At 33.3% G+C, this 22,654-nt stretch overlaps 1 protein-coding gene across 1 annotated transcript in view; it reads right to left on the reverse strand.

Annotated features, from left to right (window-relative positions):
- Positions 1-608: 608 nt before the first annotated feature.
- LOC140047828 (uncharacterized) overlaps positions 609-22,654 on the reverse strand; it is a 49,615-nt gene continuing 27,569 nt past the window's right edge. The window contains exons 13-51 of the mRNA XM_072092861.1: positions 22,486-22,530; positions 21,192-21,290; positions 20,848-20,901; positions 20,324-20,422; positions 19,702-19,800; positions 18,884-18,991; positions 18,504-18,557; positions 17,979-18,077; positions 16,836-16,886; positions 16,019-16,174; positions 15,872-15,925; positions 15,480-15,533; positions 14,418-14,561; positions 14,081-14,134; positions 13,777-13,830; positions 13,439-13,546; positions 13,097-13,204; positions 12,878-12,985; positions 12,253-12,414; positions 10,725-10,778; positions 10,396-10,449; positions 10,123-10,230; positions 9,568-9,675; positions 9,038-9,142; positions 8,621-8,728; positions 8,402-8,455; positions 8,103-8,156; positions 7,422-7,529; positions 7,041-7,112; positions 5,824-5,877; positions 5,133-5,177; positions 4,817-4,891; positions 4,053-4,202; positions 3,130-3,303; positions 2,891-3,029; positions 2,472-2,575; positions 2,052-2,182; positions 1,466-1,610; positions 609-1,350 (exon numbers count right to left, since the gene is read on the reverse strand). Coding sequence (XP_071948962.1) covers positions 1,207-1,350; positions 1,466-1,610; positions 2,052-2,182; positions 2,472-2,575; positions 2,891-3,029; positions 3,130-3,303; positions 4,053-4,202; positions 4,817-4,891; positions 5,133-5,177; positions 5,824-5,877; positions 7,041-7,112; positions 7,422-7,529; positions 8,103-8,156; positions 8,402-8,455; positions 8,621-8,728; positions 9,038-9,142; positions 9,568-9,675; positions 10,123-10,230; positions 10,396-10,449; positions 10,725-10,778; positions 12,253-12,414; positions 12,878-12,985; positions 13,097-13,204; positions 13,439-13,546; positions 13,777-13,830; positions 14,081-14,134; positions 14,418-14,561; positions 15,480-15,533; positions 15,872-15,925; positions 16,019-16,174; positions 16,836-16,886; positions 17,979-18,077; positions 18,504-18,557; positions 18,884-18,991; positions 19,702-19,800; positions 20,324-20,422; positions 20,848-20,901; positions 21,192-21,290; positions 22,486-22,530 — 3,696 coding nt within the window. The 3' untranslated portion in view covers positions 609-1,206. The remainder of the gene's footprint in view (positions 1,351-1,465; positions 1,611-2,051; positions 2,183-2,471; positions 2,576-2,890; positions 3,030-3,129; positions 3,304-4,052; positions 4,203-4,816; positions 4,892-5,132; positions 5,178-5,823; positions 5,878-7,040; positions 7,113-7,421; positions 7,530-8,102; positions 8,157-8,401; positions 8,456-8,620; positions 8,729-9,037; positions 9,143-9,567; positions 9,676-10,122; positions 10,231-10,395; positions 10,450-10,724; positions 10,779-12,252; positions 12,415-12,877; positions 12,986-13,096; positions 13,205-13,438; positions 13,547-13,776; positions 13,831-14,080; positions 14,135-14,417; positions 14,562-15,479; positions 15,534-15,871; positions 15,926-16,018; positions 16,175-16,835; positions 16,887-17,978; positions 18,078-18,503; positions 18,558-18,883; positions 18,992-19,701; positions 19,801-20,323; positions 20,423-20,847; positions 20,902-21,191; positions 21,291-22,485; positions 22,531-22,654) is intronic.

A 22,654-nucleotide genomic window follows, 5' to 3' on the forward strand; every position in this document is an offset into this window, starting at 1 on the left:
TAACATATATTATACTACAATTAAAAATGTCCCAGGATTTATTTCTATCTAGTTGTACTGTATTTATATTTTTTTGTCTATTCACAAAAAATGTCAGCAACAGGATTTCTATTTTATTTTTCTAAAATTTGGACCAAACAAATGATAAAATAGTAAATATTATAGCTCAAAAAAATGTCAGCAACAATAATGGTAGGATTTTTATTTAATTTTTTTTCTAAAGTTTGAACCAAAAAAATTGATAAAATAATAATTATTATTACAGTATTGTATAATACTATATTAATAAGAATGTAACTGTATTTTCGTTCGTTTAGATGGTCATCCACAATCGGTCAATCCCTTTCTTCTCATTCTCATCAAAGGTTGCATTTTCGTTTGTAGATTTTTCATCCACAATCGGTCAATCCCTTTCTTCTCATTCTTACCAAAGGTTGTGTATTCAATACATAAAGTGTTCAGTTTGTGTTTAAACAACAGATTTAATTGCCGTTTTTCAATTAACTGGTATACAGTATAACTATATCAGTGTGTGTTTATGGTTAGAAGAGACCGTTTATTTTAAAAATTCCAAGATCAAAAAAAAAAAAAAATTTTTTGATCTTGGAATTTTTAAAATAAACGGTCTCTTCTAACCATAAACACACACTGATATAGTTATACTGTAAAAAAAAAAAATTTTTTTTTTGTGAGGGGAGGGGGTTTCATAAGGGGTAAGATTTTGAGCTTGCCTAAGTTTAAGCTCTTAGCACACATTTGTTTGTTGATCAGGTCGGTGGAAGACAATACAACCAACCTCCTTTTAAACTACCCATATAGAAAGAAGTTAATGACTCGTACCACACATTGTTTATACCCTGATATGTTTAAATGCAGCACATCGTAACACTCTTTCAGGAATGCTTTTTGTAACTCGTTCGTAGAGTACCGTAAATGATCAAACAAGCAAACGTCCTTTGAAGCGCTCATGCGTCATATATTTATTACGAATGCGCGACAATTGCTGAATGATTGATTGTAATATCGTTGGAAGGTTTGTATGGCAAAATCAAATGTTGATTTTGAATTTGCGGTACATGTATAGTTCTGAAAAGAACTGTCAACGTTTAGATCAAAGCGGAACTGGGTTTGATCAAGTAGTGCTTCTGATCTCAACTAGCGCTTATTTGACCATTTACGGTTTGGACACACTAGATGTAACTGTCATCACAAAAAGCACACTTCTCCAATTTGTAGGCCAAACTTTTGAGCATCTCTTACATCTTTTACAGCAAAGTCTATGATAGGTAATAATGCAAGTTTACCAGTTTCAAACTGAAATGTTGTCTTACGAACTGTTGAGGAATTTTGCTGAAAAGTAAAGTATTAAAAATCAGTAAATAGTTTGAAACTTCCAAAATTAATCGATAGTATTATATCTCAATTATAACCATTCAAAACATAGGACAATTCAAACAATACTAACTCGACACAGGTCTTTAGTGACTTTGTATGAAGGATGCGTCGATCTTAATGTTTTTCCATTTTGCGCTAAAAATTCCAAAGCTTTGTTATAATTCTTTTTCGTTCGGTCATAATAGGCTATTGTGTTCACACACTTGAATGTAAATCTGTAGAAACAATTATGTAAGTCAATAGTTGAGAATCTTTGCATATTAAGTAGGTCGCACTTGAACAATTTCTCAAACCCAGTCACTTTGGGATAATATTTTTTTTTTGGAGAGGCCATATAGCCGTTAAGGCTAGTGGCTAATAAAACCTCTCCTCTTAAATAATCACAAACACAATGATATACACAAGATGATCTACACAAACCAAACCTTATTACAAGTCTTTGAAAGTGGAATTGTTCTGTCATGAGAAAAAACTCTGTGGCCATATTCACCAATCACACACCTAACTCAATAAATATTTAAGTTTTTAAATCGTATGCATTTAGATAGGAGATTTTTTTAAGCCTTAAGCTTAAGTGTGAATGGTGAATACGGCTATTGGCATCTGACAGGATTTGAACCCAGGACCCTGGGATTGGTAGCTACATCCCCACTCACCTTTGTATTGCTTTACTACTGCGTAGTTTCAAAAATCGTAGCTGAACTTTATTAGCTTCATAACTAAACTGTTCAGTACTTTGGCTTTTACTAAACCAATGTTTATCCATACTCCATTTCTTAAGAGCAATCTGAAATACAAGAAAACAAATAATTTCTTACTATAAAAGACTTTATACTTTATTTTACTACACTATCAAACTTTGTAACAAAAAAAATGTAATGTGCCCATATATGAACACGATGACATCATATCACTACCATATTTGGGCACATTTTTTTTTCAGACTAATTTGATAGTGTAATGTTTCAACCAAGACAGCCTATTTATCGATACAAAGATGCATATTTGATTAGTTTACCACATCATTTGCATATTGGATCATTTGCATATTAATAAGGTGATTGAATGATACCAACCTCTTTTTTAGGGTCAACGCAGGTGTATCCTCCACCTGAGAGATTACAGTATGCTTTGAACTTATCACCGTCTGCCCCACCATTTGGATCCAACCAATAATAACCTAAAACAAAAATGAATATAATTAATTAAAATTTAGATATATTAATAAAAACAGAAGATTTTAAGCCTGTTCTCCATTAGTGATTTCGCATGAATTTGCCGTGTCAAAAAATAAAATGAACAATGGATTGAATACAAATTCAACTCTGTTTTTTTATTTTATTTATTTATTTATCCAATAAAAAATAAAATATTGATGATAAAAAAATATATATAGGGGACACCTTTAGGAGCTAACAAAAAGTCTTCTTAATAGGAACACTTCTCTTGTGCATTTTCAGATGCTATTATACAACCCATATAAACAATTTCTCACCGTCTGTGAGGTTAGGGTGCATGCGCTTTAAGTCTTTGCAAGACACAGCAGGGAAATCTTTAGAACCACGCGGCGTCTCAACTTCCTTCAATTTCTCGGATAATATTTGTAACTTGGACAATAAATCAGCCATTTCGTCCTATAATAAAAAATATACATTTATTTTCAATACATATATATTAAGGTGAATTTTTTTAATTAAAAAAAATATTATGTTGGCAATGTGGCAAGTGACGCACCTTTTCAGCTTGTGTTTTCTCGGTGGCTGGTGGTCCAAGTCCTTCAACGCGGTGGAATGATGATGGTTTTGTAACGGAATCGGGAAAAGCTGCTACCGGTTCAGGAGTACTCGTAATTCTACCATCTGGACCCGGAACAATTTGAATATTTGGACTAGGAGCACCTGGAACAAACTAATGGAATAAAATAAAGTATGTTTAAACTTAACTTTTGTCAGTAAATTTGTTCTCATTGTGTCAAAATTGAACAAAAAAAATACTGACACTGTTGTCCATTATCGGTTCTAAGCATTCTGATACTTTTATTAACACATAATCACCAGATAGACTTTGCTTTTAAATAAAGTAGGTGGTTTATAGTCTAGCAACCTGACTATACACCTTAAATTCATTATGGTTCCAATCCAACTTACTTAAGTGCGTATGCTAGACATTCTTCAATCTAGCCAGCAATTCCTTGACTGTTTATGATAAACCATGATTTTATATACACATTTCTACATTTTTCAAGCATCAAATACATTTTTTCAATCTAGCTACTTAGCTATTCTATCTATTTATAAAATTATGGTTTTGAAGCATAAAGTTACAAGCTGTGCTTAGGCCTACGCACACTTCAATTTTATGTAGCACAAATTTGCTTCAAACTTTTTGAGAGAGTATGGTAGAGGTGTCGCACACATTTTACAAGCATCAAATACATTCATCTGTTAGCTACACTATCCACTTAAGCTCTGTACACTATCAAATTAATGGCAAAAACAGTGTGATATGCCCAAATATGGTAGTGATATGACCATATCTTTATGTCCATATATGGGCATATTTGTCACATAACATTTTATAGTGTAGACAGAGCTTTCTAAAGCATAAAGTGCAAAATTACTAAGCAAGTGCAAAGTGCACGTAAGAATGAAATCTACCACAAATTCTTTTGAGAGTATTTCTACAGCTTCGTTAATAGCGTTTTCTAATAACAAGAGATTATCTCGTCTACGATGACTATATGCTAGCACAAGAGGCATGCTCATCTGCAACGGTAGAACGCTTCTAGATCTTCTACGTTTATTCTTCTGTTTAAGGGAAGAAGAAGGAAAGAAAAAGGTACGACATATACATGCAAGAGAACAGTATGAGGAAAGGTTTAGGGAAGGTGATAGCATTTGGTATAAATACATTCACAAAGTTACAATTCTTAACAATTCATTGAACATAGTCATTCACAAAGTTGTACAATAAGAAAGAATGCAAAGGAAGCCATGTCTTACTTCTTAAAGTTCTAAAATCAACTATTATTATTTTTATTTTATATTATTTATTATTATATTTTCTTTTTAGGGTGTATATAAACTAAATATCTGTGCTCTGCATAGAACAGATTTTAAAATTTGCATCCTTTATCTACATATGTATAATGTGTTGTATGTGGAAAATAAAGAACAATTGAATTGGGAAGAGTTTCTGGCATTAGCCGACTTCACTTATAGAAAAAAAAATTAAACAAATATATATATATATATATATAAACAAATCAGGCAAAGAACATTAATTCTAAACCGCCCGGTGTATATATATATATATATATATCTAATATCTAGCATGCAACTAGGCTTCATTCAGTCGCACTACAGATCTATATTTTAATATTGCTTTAAAGTTGCCACCTTGTCTATACAATCTAGATTACCTTATTTGGTCGACCATCAGGTTTAGGAGTGGCCTCTGGATAATTAATGCTCCATGAAAGGTGGGTAGAGTTACCCTAATACAAAGTTTACAGAAGAAAGGAAGACGACAGTATGTGAGGAAAGAGCAATAAGAAGTTAGTGATAGAAATTTAAATAATCCACAATAGAAAAAGATGAAAAATAAATTACAATTACATTTGAAGAAGATACCTGTATTTGAATGTAAATTGTGTTAGTCATTGAACATTTGGGCACAACTAATAAAATCAAGGTATGAAAAATATTCAGACAAAAAAATGATCAAATCAGGCTTACCTCCAATGTGATAGATGGACCTAAGCCAGGAGGACCTGGTGGACCCTGTCAAAAAAATAAATTACAAAGTTCAAAACTTGTTATACACAATTTTGTTCATAACATGAGCATGGGTCGAAACATTGAAAAATTGTGTGTTAAATTAATAAGGAGCGCCTCTTTAAAAGCAAGTTGTGTCATTGGCCTTTAAGCCTGGGCCTTGAATATTCTGTGTCTGTTCTGTATCTGTGTCACAGAACCAAGTAAAGACGAACATACCAATGTCCACACATATGTACAATACCATGACATAGCTAGTTCCTAGGTTGTTTTGAATTAAACACTCCTTAGTAATTACAATAACATAACATAAACATTGTGGGCATAGTATAGTTTGACAGTCAAGAAGGGAAAGCGAGAACTAAGATCTAGTCATCAGGTGCTACTGGACATTCCAAGGAGCAAACATAGTTGGGGAGATCGGACTTTCAGTGTTGCTAGACCTGGGCTCTGGAACCACCTACCCTTGAACATTAAACACACATCATTATTGAGTCACTTTAAGTCACTACTCAAAACTCACCTTTTCTGATTTTTTACAGCGCCATGAGCAATGAATGTTGGAATGGCGCTATATAAATCTAACGATTGATTGATTGATTTGATAAACAAAAAGTACCAAGTAATAAAATATGCAGAAACAAAAACTTACTGGAGGTCCTGGTATACCCTTTCTACCTCTGCGTCCTTTTTCACCTTTAGGACCCTACAAAAATAATTCCTTGATCAAAATGCAATTGATTGTATTGAGACAACAAATTATGTGAATATGGATTTTTTGTGCAAAGTGCAAAGGATTCATTCCACAGAAAATAAGACAAAGGGTAATGCCAAATTGGTAGAGGTCTATAAGCTACAGTAAAGTGATAAGGTTACTAAATTGTAGGTCTCACTCCAATTAAAGAACACTTTGGGACCAGTGGCTGTATTCACCAATCATACTTAAGCTATTTATTAAGCTTTAAACATTTAAAATTTAAAAATTCTCCTACCCCAAGTGAATACCACATAAGAGAACTCTTTAAATACTTATTGACTTAAGTAAATAGATACAGTACTTACTATTTAAGGGGAAATATCTCACTTAAGTGTGGTTGGTGAATACAGACTTTAGTGGTATAATAGCAGTTTTAAATAGCAACCACTATTTTATAATGTTTAAGCTCCCTTTGTAGGTTGGACACAACGTAAAAAAAAACAGTTGTCGGTGAAATTGTTTTGCAGGTACAATTGGAGCGAGACCTGAGATTGAAAAGATACAGTACATGCGAGCCACCGCTAACCTTCACCAACACACCACAATAGATTGAGAACACTAGCATGCTTGTTGTCAACCAAGTAAAAGAGGAACAGGCTAAAAGGGAAAATGTAGAAAAAGGGTGAGGTATGGTAGGACCACAAGGGAAGAATGACTTGAAAAGAAGGAACAGCATTACATGCTTAATTTAAGCATTTACTCACGGTGTCACCTTGATCCCCTGGAGGACCCTTACGACCTTTTTTACCCCGTTTGCCTTTTCGTTTTTTACCCTGAAATGAATCAATTTCTTCTAAATACTAGGACTATAATACACAAAGAACTAAGCCTCTAAAACAATGATGTGTTACTTGCCAAAAAAAAGGTATCATGTGAAGTTTATATCATAATGCACAGTTCTAAAATATTTACACATGTATATTATATTCAAATTGTTTTGATTTTTACTCAGTCATGCATAACTAATAGTTAAAGATTGCCATACATGAAGTTTCCAATCCCAAATTAGATTTTTCTGAACATTTTAGCAAGTAATACTTTGTTTGCAGTTGAGTAACCATCATATTGCTTAGAAGCTTGTCCTTCTTTTCATATACATTATAGTAACTCACTAATGATCCACGCGGACCAGGTGGCCCTATCGTACCAACTAGACCAGGTGGCCCAGGCTTACCAATTATTCCCTGAAAATGGTAATATGTTAGATAGATAAATCAATACAACAAATTGTTTAATTAATTAATTTTAATTAACATTTTTCAACACTTTATTGGTCAATTCAAACTCCTAAAAATTAAATAGAGATGTAATTTTTATTATTTACTGTTTGTTATATAATATCGTAACTCTTTTGTAGAGACAAGGTCTAATTGAAATATGAAATCTTTTATAAGAAATTTGTCAACATCTTATTGTATCAAATATTTTCTTATATTTTTTTGTTTTAAATATAAATTAAAACAGATGTAATTTTATTCTATTATTTAACAAACCATAATTCCTTTTGGACCCTGTTTTCCATTTTTGCCTCTCCATCCTTGGTCACCTTTCATCCCCTTTGGTCCTTCTGGTCCATCCACACCTCTATCTCCACTAACACCCTACGAAATCACAATATTTATAGTTAGTGGCAGATCAGGGATTTTGAAATAGGGGTGGGGGGGGGGGGCGAGGGGAGTGCCTAAAAATTGTGAAATGTAATGATAATCTTAATATGATTAAGTCCTATCTTTTGCATTATAATATTCAGGAGAGTCCTGGCTGGCAAAGAATTATGAAGGTGAATTATTTTAATATTAATATCCCCTTTTCTCAGTATTCAGTGGTACAAAACCCAAGATTTTAACCAAATAAACAGGCCACAGAAAAATAATGTTGTTGTGTACACATTATGAGGTAAAGTATGTGTATATACAAACAATTTAACAGTTAGTTAGCACTGAAGATGGTCTATGACAAAATTTCTGTTTTAAAAATAAAATGTGAAAATATTTTAAAATGAACAGTAGTTTTCAGTTGAACCAGCTAATTTTCCATTCTGAAACAGCTTTCTATATTACTTTACAATGTGGAACTCTTGGAATGTAATACCAGACATAGCAGCTTAATTTTACATCTTTTATATATTTTTTTATTTCGCAACAAAGTTATCTTAAGAATGGTTGGAAAAAAACCTTGGTTCCGGAAGGTCCTTGATCACCGTTTATCCCTTGCCGCCCGTCTGGACCCTACAAGAGATTTGAAACAAAACTATTTTTAGATATTATAAATCATTCAGCTCAAGTTGGAGAGCATTTTAAGACACCAATCACACTTAGGTGAGATACTTCCATTAAATATTATTTCACTTAAGTCAAGAAATATTTAAGGATTTCACTTAAGTGGTATTCACTTAGTTAAGGTAATTTTAAAGCGTGAATGAATGTGAATACTGCCAATGTTACCCATTTAGTGCTAATTGAATATTACTCACCCTTGGACCTGGTATACCACGTTTGCCTTGCTTTCCTGGTTCACCCATAACTCCCTATTTCGCACAAAATAATAACAATTATGTTTCAAGCGAAAATGTGTTGCAGATTAATGGTCACAAATAATTAGTTTTGAAGTACTGTAATTTGTTACAATGTTGGTTGGTTATGAATGACATAATCTGATGAAGAGATCAATTTTGCAGATTTTTCATACTTACTGGACGTCCAACTTTGCCTCGTGAACCTCGCCTTCCTATACCCCCTTCATCACCCTTTGGTCCTTCATCACCTTGCTTTCCCTTGCTGCCAACCGGTCCGCTATCCCCCTAGAAATACCAAGCAACACAACAATAGTTGCATCATTGTGATTACTGGATTGGCCCTTTTAGTAGCTACTGAAGAGCATCATTATGACATCATGGTGTCAAATTGAGCTGTAGTCAGTTGAATTTGTTTACTATAAGGCCAATTTTTTTATTGCAAATTAATCCATGTTGCTGTGTCTATTATTACTCCATGGTTGATCATGGAGTAAGCATACACACCCAAACCCAATTCTGTGTTCAAGATGCTGACTTTTTAGCAGTCAGTGCCAATTACTGTACAAAGGCTTCTTTTATTTTTGCATTTTATACCTGTGGGCCTTGTAATCCTTGTACTCCTCTGGGACCTTTGCGACCAGGCCTACCTGCTACTGTTGTACCCATCAAGCCTTTCTCACCCTTTGTCCCTTGTGGTCCCTACAAATAAAAATAACATTATATAATGTATAAAGATAGAAATAATGAAAAAAAAGAAGATAAATCATGTGAAAATAAAGATATTGAATTGTACTGTCATAAATAATAATACAATTAAATTGATAGTGGTTTCAAGTCATAAGAAAAAATAAATAATTATAACAAACTCTGTGATGAAGCAATTGGTTAGTATCGAATCTTTTATTGTATAGATCAAATTACTTTTTATTTATTGACCAATGATAGGTATTGTTAGGTTGTTGAATATTTTTTCCTGAAATTCTCTTCAATTGAGCTTAAAATTATTATGATAAACTCAAACAGATCTTTTAAATAAATGTTATCACCAGACTGACGTATGTCGCGAATGAAATCTATACCCTGTATACTATTTATATCAACAACTACGATGGCAATATACTTACAAGATTTCCAACTTCACCAACACTTCCTTTCACTCCTTTGACACCCTTAATGCCTTTAATTCCTTGACTTCCAATTTCTCCCTTAGGTCCACTTGGCCCAGATCTCCCCTTTGATGACAAATAATATATATTGTAAAGCTCTGTCTACATTATTCAATTCAATTAAATTTAACTTAACATTTATTTCTTCCTTCAAGAAAATGAGGTAAACATAACAAATTCCAGTAAAATATATAACAAGTCAATTGATGATAAAAAAAAAGTATACAGATATCAATAAAAGGAAGTAGGCAGTGCCCAAGAAGATACAAATCTTGTGGCGGGCGTACATATTAAAGTAGTTAGTTTCAGCTGACAAAAAGAAGAAGACATTTTTTTTTAATCTGCCTCCTAATATTCAAGAAGGTGATATTTGATCTGATTTATTTGCTTAAAAACATGAATAAAATTAAAAACGAAACTATTTGAATCAGGATAACCAAAGAAAGTTTTAAATAAATATAAAACTTATTTCCATTTGGGTTCTACTCTTCTAAATGTTTAATTAGAAATTACCTGACGTCCTGATTGGCCTACTTCTCCAGATTCTCCTTGTACTCCTTTCAAGCCATCTACACCGATGCCTCCTTTATCACCAATTTGTCCTTTTAGACCATTTTCACCCTAAAAAATCAAAATAAATTGTAGTAATTAAATAAGTAGTAATTCAATAAACCTTTAAATCATTTTAAATATAAAGTTTATAAAATCTGTGTATTTTTATAGCACATGTATACAATAATTAGGTGTAAAGGTTCATAAGTGTTTTTATAGCTTATGATAACTTACAGTTATTCCAAAGTCTCCGGTCAAACCAGGTTCTCCATTAATTCCTTTCTCACCCTAAATAAGGACAAAAACACATGAATGTTTAGAATAATTTTTATTTATCAATAGCATCATAATCATTCTTATCTTTATCACTATCATCATTTTAATTTTCTGTGACCTCATTCAATCGGAATTAACATCAACGACACAACAAAAAAGAATTATCTTAAATACAAATGGGTTACATCTGCCATTTATTTTGACTTTTTATGTTCTATGTACGAGATCACATGCTCACAATCTTTTCAATAATTTCATTGATTAATATGTGAAAAAAACACTTTTACCTGTAAGCCTGTGTTGCCTTGCACACCCACATCTCCTTTATCTCCATTAGGTCCCTAAAAACAAATCATAAAATCCAACTACTATTACATTAGAACCCTTATTAATTGTAGTGAGTGGAACCGTAATTACGTAGCCATAACATCGGCAGGGGTTCGAGGCTCACTCACTCCATGGTTCTGGTGGTAGAACGAGTCTTCTCGGATAAGGACTATAAACCGTAGGTCCAGTGTACACATCTAGCTCGTGTGCACTTTAAAGAACCTAGTACATCTTTCGAGACGAGTAGGGGGTTACCCCGATGTATTAGTACATCACAGCCACTGTAGTGAGTGGAACCGTAATTACGTAGCCATAACATCGGCAGGGGTTCGAGGCTCACTCACTCCATGGTTCTGGTGGTAGAACGAGTCTTCTCGGATAAGGACTATAAACCGTAGGTCCAGTGTACACATCTAGCTCGTGTGCACTTTAAAGAACCTAGTACATCTTTCGAGACGAGTAGGGGGTTACCCCGATGTATTAGTACATCACAGCCACTGATCACCAACTGGGCCCTCTGGGAGACCAGTCTTTGACTGAAGAGGTTACCCAGTATAAATATAAATTTCAATCAATCAAGGGGAGACCTTCAGGACTAAATTTGGTTGTCCCATGAATATGGGTTGGCTGTAGTGTTAAAACATTTATACATTGCCTCTTGTTTTATGGCAATGTTCCCTTCACATTTTATTATGCATAATATTTGATCTAATTAATTTAATTGGTCACAAAAAATTGTTTATATGTTTGCAAATAAATTACTGCTTTATTATACTGTGTTGCTCCTATTTTAGCTGTATCTTGCCTTTCCGAGAGAGGGCGTATGTAATTAGGATCCATGTTATAAGTTTCGCATTGACTACATGTGTTCTAGAGTTTGGCTTCTAAATGTCTTATTGTGCCGAGATAGTGTGTAATTTACTAAACTAGTAGGCCGCACATTGCTTGTAAGTTGTTAGAGTATTATATTACAATAATTAGAATTATATGAACCACACAGTAGTGGCCTAGATTATTAATGCTATACTACATTGTGGTCGTAGGCCTATGCCTGCGTAGATTGAATCTTATACGATCGCTCGAACAGCATGGCGATAAACCAGAGTCTCCGTGTTCTATTTTGTATGCCGTATCTCTATGGAAGTACGTCCGTATGAGGGCGCCGTTGAATATTTGATGACTTTGTTTAATAATTATGTTCTTTAGGCATGTACACCTCCGTAAGAGGGCGCTACGTTTGATCTGTTTTGCAGATAGTTTTATATTTATGTTATGTTTATTACTATTTGGAGCTGGATTTAAGTATGCTTAATTTCAGTTCACCCTGTTTATGGCTGAATTTGCTGTATTAAAGAGTCAGTCAACAAGTGATTGTGTTGCAGTATTTTTTGTCGTGGATTGGGTTTATCTACTGAATAGCGAGGTTGACGGTTCTAGCTCGTGAGGTCAGCACAATACAGAAAACTATATAAAATAAAAAAAACTTACAGAATAACCTTTGACACCATCATAACCTTTCTGACCTCTTGGTCCTTGTACTCCAATATTACCAACAAAACCTTTGCTACCTTTAATTCCTACCAATCCATTTGGACCTGGTTCTCCTTCGTCGCCTATGCTACCAGATTTCCCAAAATTGCCCTTACGACCCTAGTTAATGAAACAAATTAAACATACTTCTTAACATTTTTTTTAATAGAAACTGTTACAAAAAAATGTTTTACATATTTATGTGCATTAAAAACTAATTAGTAATGCATGACTAAGCACCAATCAATGTTGTTTGGTGAATCATCCTCCCATATTTTCTGTGTCTCCACAGTAGATTCACTGGGCCCTGTAAGACCATGGAGGAAAAAATATTTAAATAAAAAAGTTATATTATTTTTTTCCTCCATGGTAAGACTTATTGCTCAAAGATATGTAAAATGGAAATAATTTGAGAGATTTTTTTTACCTTATTCGAATGTGTAAATTTGGTGATAATATTTTTAGAAGTTAAATAAATAATTTTCCTTATTAAATCCAACCATTTATACAATGAAATAATCTTAGCTGAGCTCGTAGTTAGAATTTTTGTTGTTGCAAGATATGTTGTAGTTACAGCAAATACCTTGTTGCCTATTGGACCTCTGATGCCTTTTTCACCAGATTGACCTTTATCTCCCTTTTCACCAGGAACACCTTGGATTCCTCTCGTACCAGTGTATCCTCTGCCACCCTGTTAAATTATAACACATACAACGAAAATTGTGAAAAAACCATAGTGGGTGTATAAAAATGATAAATATAGAGAGAATGATGGTGATGATAGAAAAGAGATTTTACTCACATCACGACCTGGTGCTGCAGGTTCCCCCGTACGTCCAGGCTTTCCCTTTTCACCTTTTGCTCCTTTCGGACCAGCAAGACCTCCTGGCCCAGGTGAACCAACAATTCCCTGCGAAAATGTTAAAATAGGAAATAAAATTAACTACAATAGACTATCACTATTAAGGAGACCATCAGGACCCCTGAATAGGGGTTGGCTGTAGTGTTAAAATATCCCCTTATACATTTCATAAGTGTCTGAATAGCATGTTCTACTGTCCATAAAGTATTCATAGAAAAGAAATTGTATCCATTTTAGAGACAACAATAGACATTACTATCATTATTATTAATAAGTACTTACCCTGAAACCGCCTCTACCTAGAAGTCCAAATGAACCAGCTAGGCCAGGTGTTCCTGTGTCTCCTTTGACACCTAGGATACCACTGCTACCCTTGCCACCCTTCTCTCCCTATCATGAAAATAATAGATTAGCTATATTGCTAAAATTACAATATAGTTTAAACAAATAGTGATAAAATAGAGTAACAAATGTTCAAGTTCCAAATCATAAGAGAGCTGGAAAATTTCTCAATTTTACATTAATATTAAATTATAGTTTTGTCATTAAAAATTGGTACAAATTCATTGTACTCTTTTTATATTACAATTGCTACAATCAAACGTCTAGTATCAACGTACCTCTTCACCTTTAATACCAGAAGCACCATCTTCTCCAGGTCGACCAGGGTCTCCCTAAAACCAAATAATAATAATAATAAAACCTATAGCAGGTATGATCATGCCAGAATACATAAACAATAATGCTGCAACAGAAAAATGTGTGCAGGTTGAACTACATAGCTTCTGACCAATCAGATCACAGATTGCTTTGGACATTTTAGAGCTTCTGTTTCTGTATTAACATCATGCAAACTCTATCATATTGGATAATAAACAAATATATATCAAATCGCAATTCATATTATGCAATCATTTTACATACCTTCTCACCTGGGATTCCTGTAGCTCCTTTTAATCCCTTATCACCCTTTGGACCCTATAAGAATCAGAAACGATTTATATATAAGTATCATAAGTATTCTAGTTGTGTACCAGGCTCTAATGTGTGGGGTCTATTTCTGAGAAGTTTCTAGAAGTCATTGAATATAATCCTGTTTTTGACTAAATCGCTCCCTTCAAATATTACACAATAGTGAGTTTTTGATTTGAGATGACCGACGGGTCTGATGGGTCGTCAGTTGAAATGGAAAGGTCCCTCATAAGTCATGTACAGTACCAACCTATCTTTCACCAATTATTTTTTTGAAAATTTAAGTTACCTTTCGACCCTTAGTTCCTTCTTCACCCATGATACCAATCAAGCCAGCTGTGCCATTCCTTCCAGGTGGGCCAGGATCACCTGGCATTCCAGGTGGTCCTCTTGCTCCATGTGATCCTCTAGAACCAGCATAACCTTTTATTCCCTAATTCAGTGTTAATAATTTAATAATAATAATAATTTATAGGCATATAATAACAATATAATTCAGTTATGATTTGTTATTTTTAAAAAATTTATGGCAGTTTTTAGACAAGTCTCTTTGAGATGTCAATAAAGCAACCTCACCACTAAATAATACCAAAGAAGCATATACACAAGATGCTTGGAGAGTAGTGTAGTGTCATGAGAGAAAAACCCTTGCATCTGACAGGATTTGAACCCAGGACCCTGGGATCAGTAGCCAAGCATAAAACCACCAAGCTAAAGCTCCACTCCATGAAACAAATGTACATTATAGAAGTACCTATGGAACGCCGTTTACGCAACATTTCGATGATATGAATTTTATGACGCGATATGTGAATGAAATGCATCGATATGAATTGAATGGCGTGATATATGAATGAAATGTTTTGAATTGAATGCTTTGAATTGAATGTTTTGAATAAAATGTTTTGAATGAAATGTTTTGAACGAAATGTTTTGAATTAAATGTTTTGAATGAAATGCTTGAATTGAATTGAAAAGTCAAACTATTGGCGGCGTATGTCATTCCCGCTCGCAATTTTGTTTCAACCTCTTAGACCTAAGCCTGGGTACCCTCATCTCCTTTCAACGCTGTCATCAATATGAATCCTTTACAGAGAATCCTAACAGACCTGAAACATTGGAATACATATTTCCGAACCCAGGTCTGTTAGGATTCTCTGTAAAGGCAGCGTGGAAAGTATGACATTTAACAAATGGAAAACCATTTTGTGTCAAGCACAAGATCTCTTGGGGCAGATCATGAGCTTGGGAGAAAGAATTCATTTTACAGTGGTTTTTATATGTGTCTATAAATCAACTACAGTATGTATAGATATGGCTCTGAGCAGTAGAGGGTAGAAATAACACTTACAGGTAAACCTTTGGTACCATTGACACCCTTCAGTCCACGAAGTCCAGGTAAGCCCTACACATTTAATGACACAATAGTATAAACATAACAATACATTCATTTTACTAAATTATTGTCAGAGAGCTGTGTTTGATATTATAGCATACGGGAGCAAAATGTAATTTAGTTTGTGAGAGATTGAATAAGACAGTCACCATATATTTTAAAATTGCCTTTTTTTCTCTGTATAAAAAGTGTGAATTTAGTGACACAAATGCAACATTATGTTACCATGTCAAGACTGCTTTTTGTTCATCTATGGATCTCAAATTTCATCCAATTTCTTAGCAAATAATTACATAAAGGTAAATATGATAAATTTAAATAATAAAGACAAGTTAATTGGTTCTTACCAGTGGACCAGGCCAGCCTGTTCTACCACCATCTCCTGGGTCTCCCTTTTTGCCCTAAAAAATTAACATTTATATAATGTTTTATGCCATGCTGACCTAATAAGTTGGTTAAATTTTAGCTCTATAAATTGTAAATTTCTTTCTGACCTTTTGACCTTTAGTCCCATTGATCGTTGATGGCAATCCTGGCTGGCCTGGTGGACCAATGCTTCCTCTGACACCTTTGTCTCCTCTTTCTCCAATCACTCCAATAAGTCCAGGAGATCCTTGTTCTCCCCTTTTTCCTGGCATACCGGTTGGACCCTACATTGATTGAAAGAGTGCAAGTTATATATATAGTGAATCATTAATTGGAAACAGAAAAACTGAATCTTATTTCTACATTCTATTCGACACAAGGCCAACTGTTTGTCAAGCTTAAAATATTATAAATCTTTATCACATGATATGTATACCTTCTGACTCTTTTACTTTACCATTTTGTGTTGCTTATTTTTTTTTTTGCATCTTCATTAAGAGCCAGTCACTGATAGCCACAGCTAATTTTCAGTAATTTCTTTTTGGATCAACAATTTTAGATACTTTTTATTTTCAGCAGCAAGAGAGAGGCAAGGAGGAACTAAATGCAACTAGAAAAAGTGAAGTGGTGCAGTTGTCGTAACAAGAGGGAACAATCCCCTGTGTGGGCCATATGGTCTTGTCAAAGTCTTCTGCTAAAAAAGTGGTCAGGTCACAAACCTTAGCAACCATACTTGTGGCTTCAGGGCTCTGAGAAATAGGCTATCAATAGAGAAACAAAACAGTCCAAAAAGTTTGACAAAAAAAATGTGATATGCCCAAATATGGTAGGGATATCATTTCCATATGGGGTACATCATCATTTCCATGCAGTGACATCACCATTTTTTGTCATATAAAGTTTGATATTGTAAATACGGTATATAATTTGAATAATCGCTCTTACTGGTATCCCATAGCCTGCATAGCCAGGTTCTCCGTCTAGACCGGGCAGGCCCTAGAAAAACAAAACAAAACAAGTTATATTACTTTTATCCCTTTGTCATAAAAAAAAAACCAATTAATATAGCAAAAACTCTTAAGTTAAAACTTGTCTCCAGATAATTGTTTTCTTTTGGAGAGAAAAATCTGGATCATAATTTTAAATCATATAAATGTTAAAAATTTTGCCAGAATTTTATTGTAAATAATGAATTATTTTTTATAACTTTTAATTTTTGTCTGCACTTTTTACTGCTCTTATCCTTTTTATGTATTTTAAACTGCAGTTTTATTAACAAAGATTTTCTGATCTTTATTTTTATATGAATTAGATTAGAAGAAAGGGATTCAGACGATTTATCTGGTATACCAGTGAAATCTAAAGCAGAATCTATAGAATTGCTGATCAGTAAAAAGGGACATAAAAGATGAATTGAATTGAGATTGTTAGAATTTGAACTACACATTCGTAATAGGAAAAGAATCATAGCCTCTACAATAGGTCAAAAAGTTAGGATTAAAACCATGGCCAAAAATGGGAAGTTACTGTAATTTGCATAATGCCGTCGGTCTGGTAACAATTAATTGGCTAAAGAAGGATCGTTTGACTAACCCATGATACTTTACTTGTGATTCTGTGGATTTTGACAAGTGGATATTTACGTATATTGTATCAGACACAAAGGAAAGTTGTGACTTCCTTGATAACTTGAGTCACTTGAGAATTTGTATTAATTTCTCAGCCTTTCTTTAAAAAGATACCCATCTCAAAAGATATTGATATTGTTATTAAAAAAATGTATTAATATTCACTTCAGGCACAGATCCAAAAAACTAACATAAGGCGGAGGAGCATTTGTATGAAATATCTATGCAATAATAACGATATTATTGATAAAAAATCAATCATATGTTATTGTTAGAGAAGAGGAAATATATTAGAAGACGAGCTAAGGATGTACCCCATTCCCTTCTGAATCTACCCTAGTTTCATTGATTTTTTTTTTCATTGTTTTCTTGAAATCCTTAAAAATCTTTTTATTTATATAGCTCTAAACATACATTGTCTGTTGATGAAATAGAAACTAATTGTAGTAAACCTACGTACACTTTCACCAGGTTCACCTTTGACTCCTTTTACTCCAGGTCTTCCGGTGTATCCTCTACGACCTGGATGTCCATCAAACCCCTGCTCATTTGATTCACCCTGAGTTTAAAAAAACACAATGATAAATAAATGGAATACACATCAGCAGTTTTTATGTGGCATAACTGTGAGTTTAAATCAAAACAATAACATTCTTCTATTTTGTATGAAATTGACTGTTCAAACAAATTGATCATAAATTAAAGGTAAGCATCAATAAAGGAAAGCACTGGTCAGCACTGGACGGAGAAAGCTAGCACTGACCGCCACTTGGGTCCAACAGTATAAACATTTCATTTTTTTTTAAAGAAAATAAACATACAATTGAAAGGTGCAGTTGTTTGAATTCAGATTCTGTTCACCAAATATATTCAATTTTAGCAATTATCAAAAAAAGAAGAAAAGAAATTACACTCCACAAGCAAGCAGCTTAAAAGTACTTTATTGAAACCTCAGACTCTAAAAAAGTGATTTTTTTTTTCATACCTTTTCTCCTGGTGCGCCAGGCACACCCATCATTCCAGGCGGACCATCCATTCCCTAAATGAACATCAAATGAAAGAAATTATTAGTTAAATCTCCCTTAACCTGGATGCTTTCCCAAATATCTGGTTGTCAGAAACTGTATTCAGAGTATATTAAATGGTACAGTCATGAAGTAAAAAATTCTAGTCTTAGGAATGTGGATTCAAATTTGGATTCAAATTATAATAAACCACAAGCTTAGAAAACAAATTGCACTTTACATTTTTTTTCTGTATTCAGTAAATTCTATATGTCAGATTTTGCAAAGTTAAACCAAAAATATAATAATGTATATAGATTAATATACTTTATACATTAAATTATAATTTAATATTACTCACATTTTCTCCTTTCATACCATTTACTCCTTTGATTCCTTTAATTCCAGGGTGTCCAACTAGTCCTACCTTACCTGGGCCACCTGCTGGGCCATTATTACCCTTAAACCCCTATAATTAAATCAGAACATCTGTGAAAAGGTACTATAAACTATTAAAGTACTAGAAGAAACAATTTAGATGCCAATCAACCCATCAATCAATAACCAACCAATCATTGACTACTACTAAATCAATTAATCACCAATTGATCATTTAACAATAAATCGTGAATTAATGAATCTTTCAATCAATGAATCTATCAATCAATGAATTTATCAATAATCAATTACCAATCAATTAATATATCACCAATAAATAATAATAAGTAGGAAGTGTTTTCTGTAAAACTCATTAATCATATCATACAACACAAATGTAACAAGACATGTAATGTTGAGGTTATATTACAGAAATTATTCAACTAAAAAAAACATTCAGAAATGTATTTAAAACATTATTTTAACAAAATGTTTACTTATGATATATCACAATACTTTCTTCACTTGAGGAGACAATCTTAATGACATATGTGGAAAATACAAAAAGACGTATGTAGTGTTTCTGGTTTTCAGGGAGACCATATCAAACAGTTAAATTATTGTTATATCGATGCGTCACATCCAATGCCAAGATTTAATTGTACGATTCATATTTTCTTTCATCACATAAAGATAAAGACTGATAGTCATATGTTATTGTATGTTATATATGTATTATTCACCAATACAAAAAGACAAGACGTTGACACAACGCAGAAAGATCATATCAATTCACAATACCTTCTCTCCGGGGATTCCTCGTTCGCCACTGATGCTAACATTCCCAGCAGGCCCTATGTCGCCTTGTTCACCCTTCAAGCCTGGTGTACCCACAGTTCCCTGATAAAATCAAAGATATGAAAACAATTGAATTATTTTATGTTAATGTTAAAGTTCATAGGCTCGAAAAAAATGTATTTTGTTCAACAAAATTGTCAAATGTAGTACTTTTTAAAATAAACTTTCTACTACTCTACTTTGATAAACAGGATTTGGCACAATTTAGGGGCAGCTTCTTTACAAAAAATGTAGAATTTTGTGTAGGGCAAGGAGCAGGTTAGAGCATCTATTCCAGTTGTCTAACGCAGAGGCCTGAGGCCGCTGGATTAGGGACAGTAATGGCCATCATTGAAAGCATCTGGGTCCTGCTTAGGGGTCCCAATAAGCTGGGCCCTTGGGTTTAGCCAGTCAGTACTCATAGCTGTTACACCACTGACTTCCTTTTCCTTCTACTTAAACTAAATATTTGTATCACCAAGGTTACTTTGTTGAGAATTGTTTGAATATTACTAAGGATTTTAATAATTCCCTACTTTTGGACCTTTTCCAAATTTGGACATTCATGACGTTATATTGTTGATACCTTTTCGCCTTTCAATCCAATAGGGCCTTGTTCACCAGATTTTCCTGGAGGACCAGGATCACCAACAAGCCCAAGAGCACCTGTCGATCCATTTAAACCCTAAAAGACACAGAGTTTGACACAAAGTTTATTTATACATTATTATCACATATTACGTCAAACACTGTGTTGATCACCTCCCTTAGGAACATCTATATTTTATTTAACATGACATATTAAAGAAGAAAATGGCAGTTTGCAGCGTCTTCAAGCTTAGAATAAACTACTTTTGATGCCAAATCTAAGTCAAAAAATTGACAATAGACTTTTTATCTAAAACTTTAAACAAACATATCTTGCCGTTTAGCTCCACACCAAGTAAAATATATACTGTCTGTGGAAATAGGTCATACAAATTGCAATTATGCTTATTATCGTGGATTGATTATGAATTATTGAATACTCTTTTTATTTAATCAAATAACAAGGAAATTAATTATTAAAATTTAATTAAAAATGAAAAAAAATCTATGTAAAATTCATACATTTTCTGCATCTCGTCCAAATGTGCCATTAACACCTGGAAAACCAATATGACCCTGCAAAAACAGAAAAATATGAATGCATCAATCATAATATAATTTTACACTTATATAAAATCAATATTTTTTACTGTAATTATATATTATATTTTGACAAAATAAATTAAATTGGTACAGTGACATTTTCATTTAAAAAAATGTAATTTTAGTTATTTTGTTTTATAAAAGTATAGTATATACAAAGATGTAACGATACACAAGTACATAAAAATATTGTGAAAAATCCACATGATGCGTCGATCTTCAGATTGATACAAACAATTATTATACGAAATTAATTTTTTTACCGGTAGGCCATATAAACCTGGTCGTCCAACTCTTCCCTGATCTCCTTTCGAGCCTGTTGCTCCTGGAGGTCCACGTTCTCCTCTTTTTCCCATAGGACCCTTTTAAAAGAAAACAAAGTGGTAACACTAATTTAGTAAGAAAAGTAACTTTTTATTTGTACTTGGTCAGGTGGAGACAAAAACAGAGCATTACAAATATTTTTCTTTAACGTTTTGTTTTGTTACTTGATGCAATTGTCAATCTTTTTTTATATTAATTTTATACACTCTAGGTTCACATAAAGTATTTTCAATAAGATGAAGGGTAAGATGATCTTTTCTACAATAAAATTCAAAATAAAGAAATGACCAGAAACCAATTTAATGTCAATATTGTTAGCAGATTATAGTAGTATATAAAACAAAAAATAAATAAAATAGGGATATTTTTATTGTGATAGCTTCAGTTATGACCCCAAATTCACAATGCAGATATATTAAATATAAACAAACCATAGGAAATATATATATTTCAATAATACACTTTTATTTCTAAACTTCAGCTTGAGCATCTGTGAGATTCCATTAAAGTGCAATATATTGAATGTCATGTTTTTCAAGTAACATTCAAACCCAGCCAATCAAATAGATAATTCAATAAACCAAATGTTGAATGCATACAATAAAATTGACAGCATTAAGGGGTCCCGGGTAAGTCACTGTCATTGAAGATGACATGAGTCAGGCACCTACGGGAATTGTATGCCAGTTATCAATATGAAAATTACAAGTAGCAAAACACTACACCCAAAATTGAAACTATCTCTAAGAGATTAAATATCAAATCAGATACAGGTGAAATTACTTTCTTTTGTCTACTGTTCCAAAATCGAAATCATTTATAGTCTGTCATAGTTACAGTAATATAATACTAGAAAACATATAAATACATAAGACTATTAACAGGGAGCTTTCGATTTTGCGAACGATGACAACCAAACTACGTCATGGTAATTCATTGTGCACATGTAGGGATATTGGAACGCGTGTCCTCGCTTCTCACCTTGACACAGGTTTGACGGTTTGTAGGTCCAGACGATGATCAACGACACATAGATTGACCTGACCTAGTTCTCCCTATTAAGAGGTTTTGCCTCATGGATTCAGCCTAAAGATGAGGGACCACATCAATTTGATCACTGCGCGTGTGGATACTAACCAGAGAGTACATAAGTGAAGCTGTTTAGGTTTGTGTATATATAACAAATATGTATTTGTACAGTTTTACTATATTTTAATAATGAAGTGCTTTTACCTGATCCCCTGACACACCTTGTGGTCCTGGTATTCCACCCGCTCCCTAATAAATAAAACAGACATTTTAGCTCTATGTCCAGGGTGGATATAAATGTAGTAATAATAATATAATACTGTGTTAAGTTAAGTGTTAAATTGCAAGAAATAGGTAGCTATCAGGTTGAGGG

This window comes from Antedon mediterranea, chromosome 4 (assembly GCF_964355755.1).
Source record: "Antedon mediterranea chromosome 4, ecAntMedi1.1, whole genome shotgun sequence".
Classification (NCBI taxonomy): domain Eukaryota; kingdom Metazoa; phylum Echinodermata; class Crinoidea; order Comatulida; family Antedonidae; genus Antedon; species Antedon mediterranea.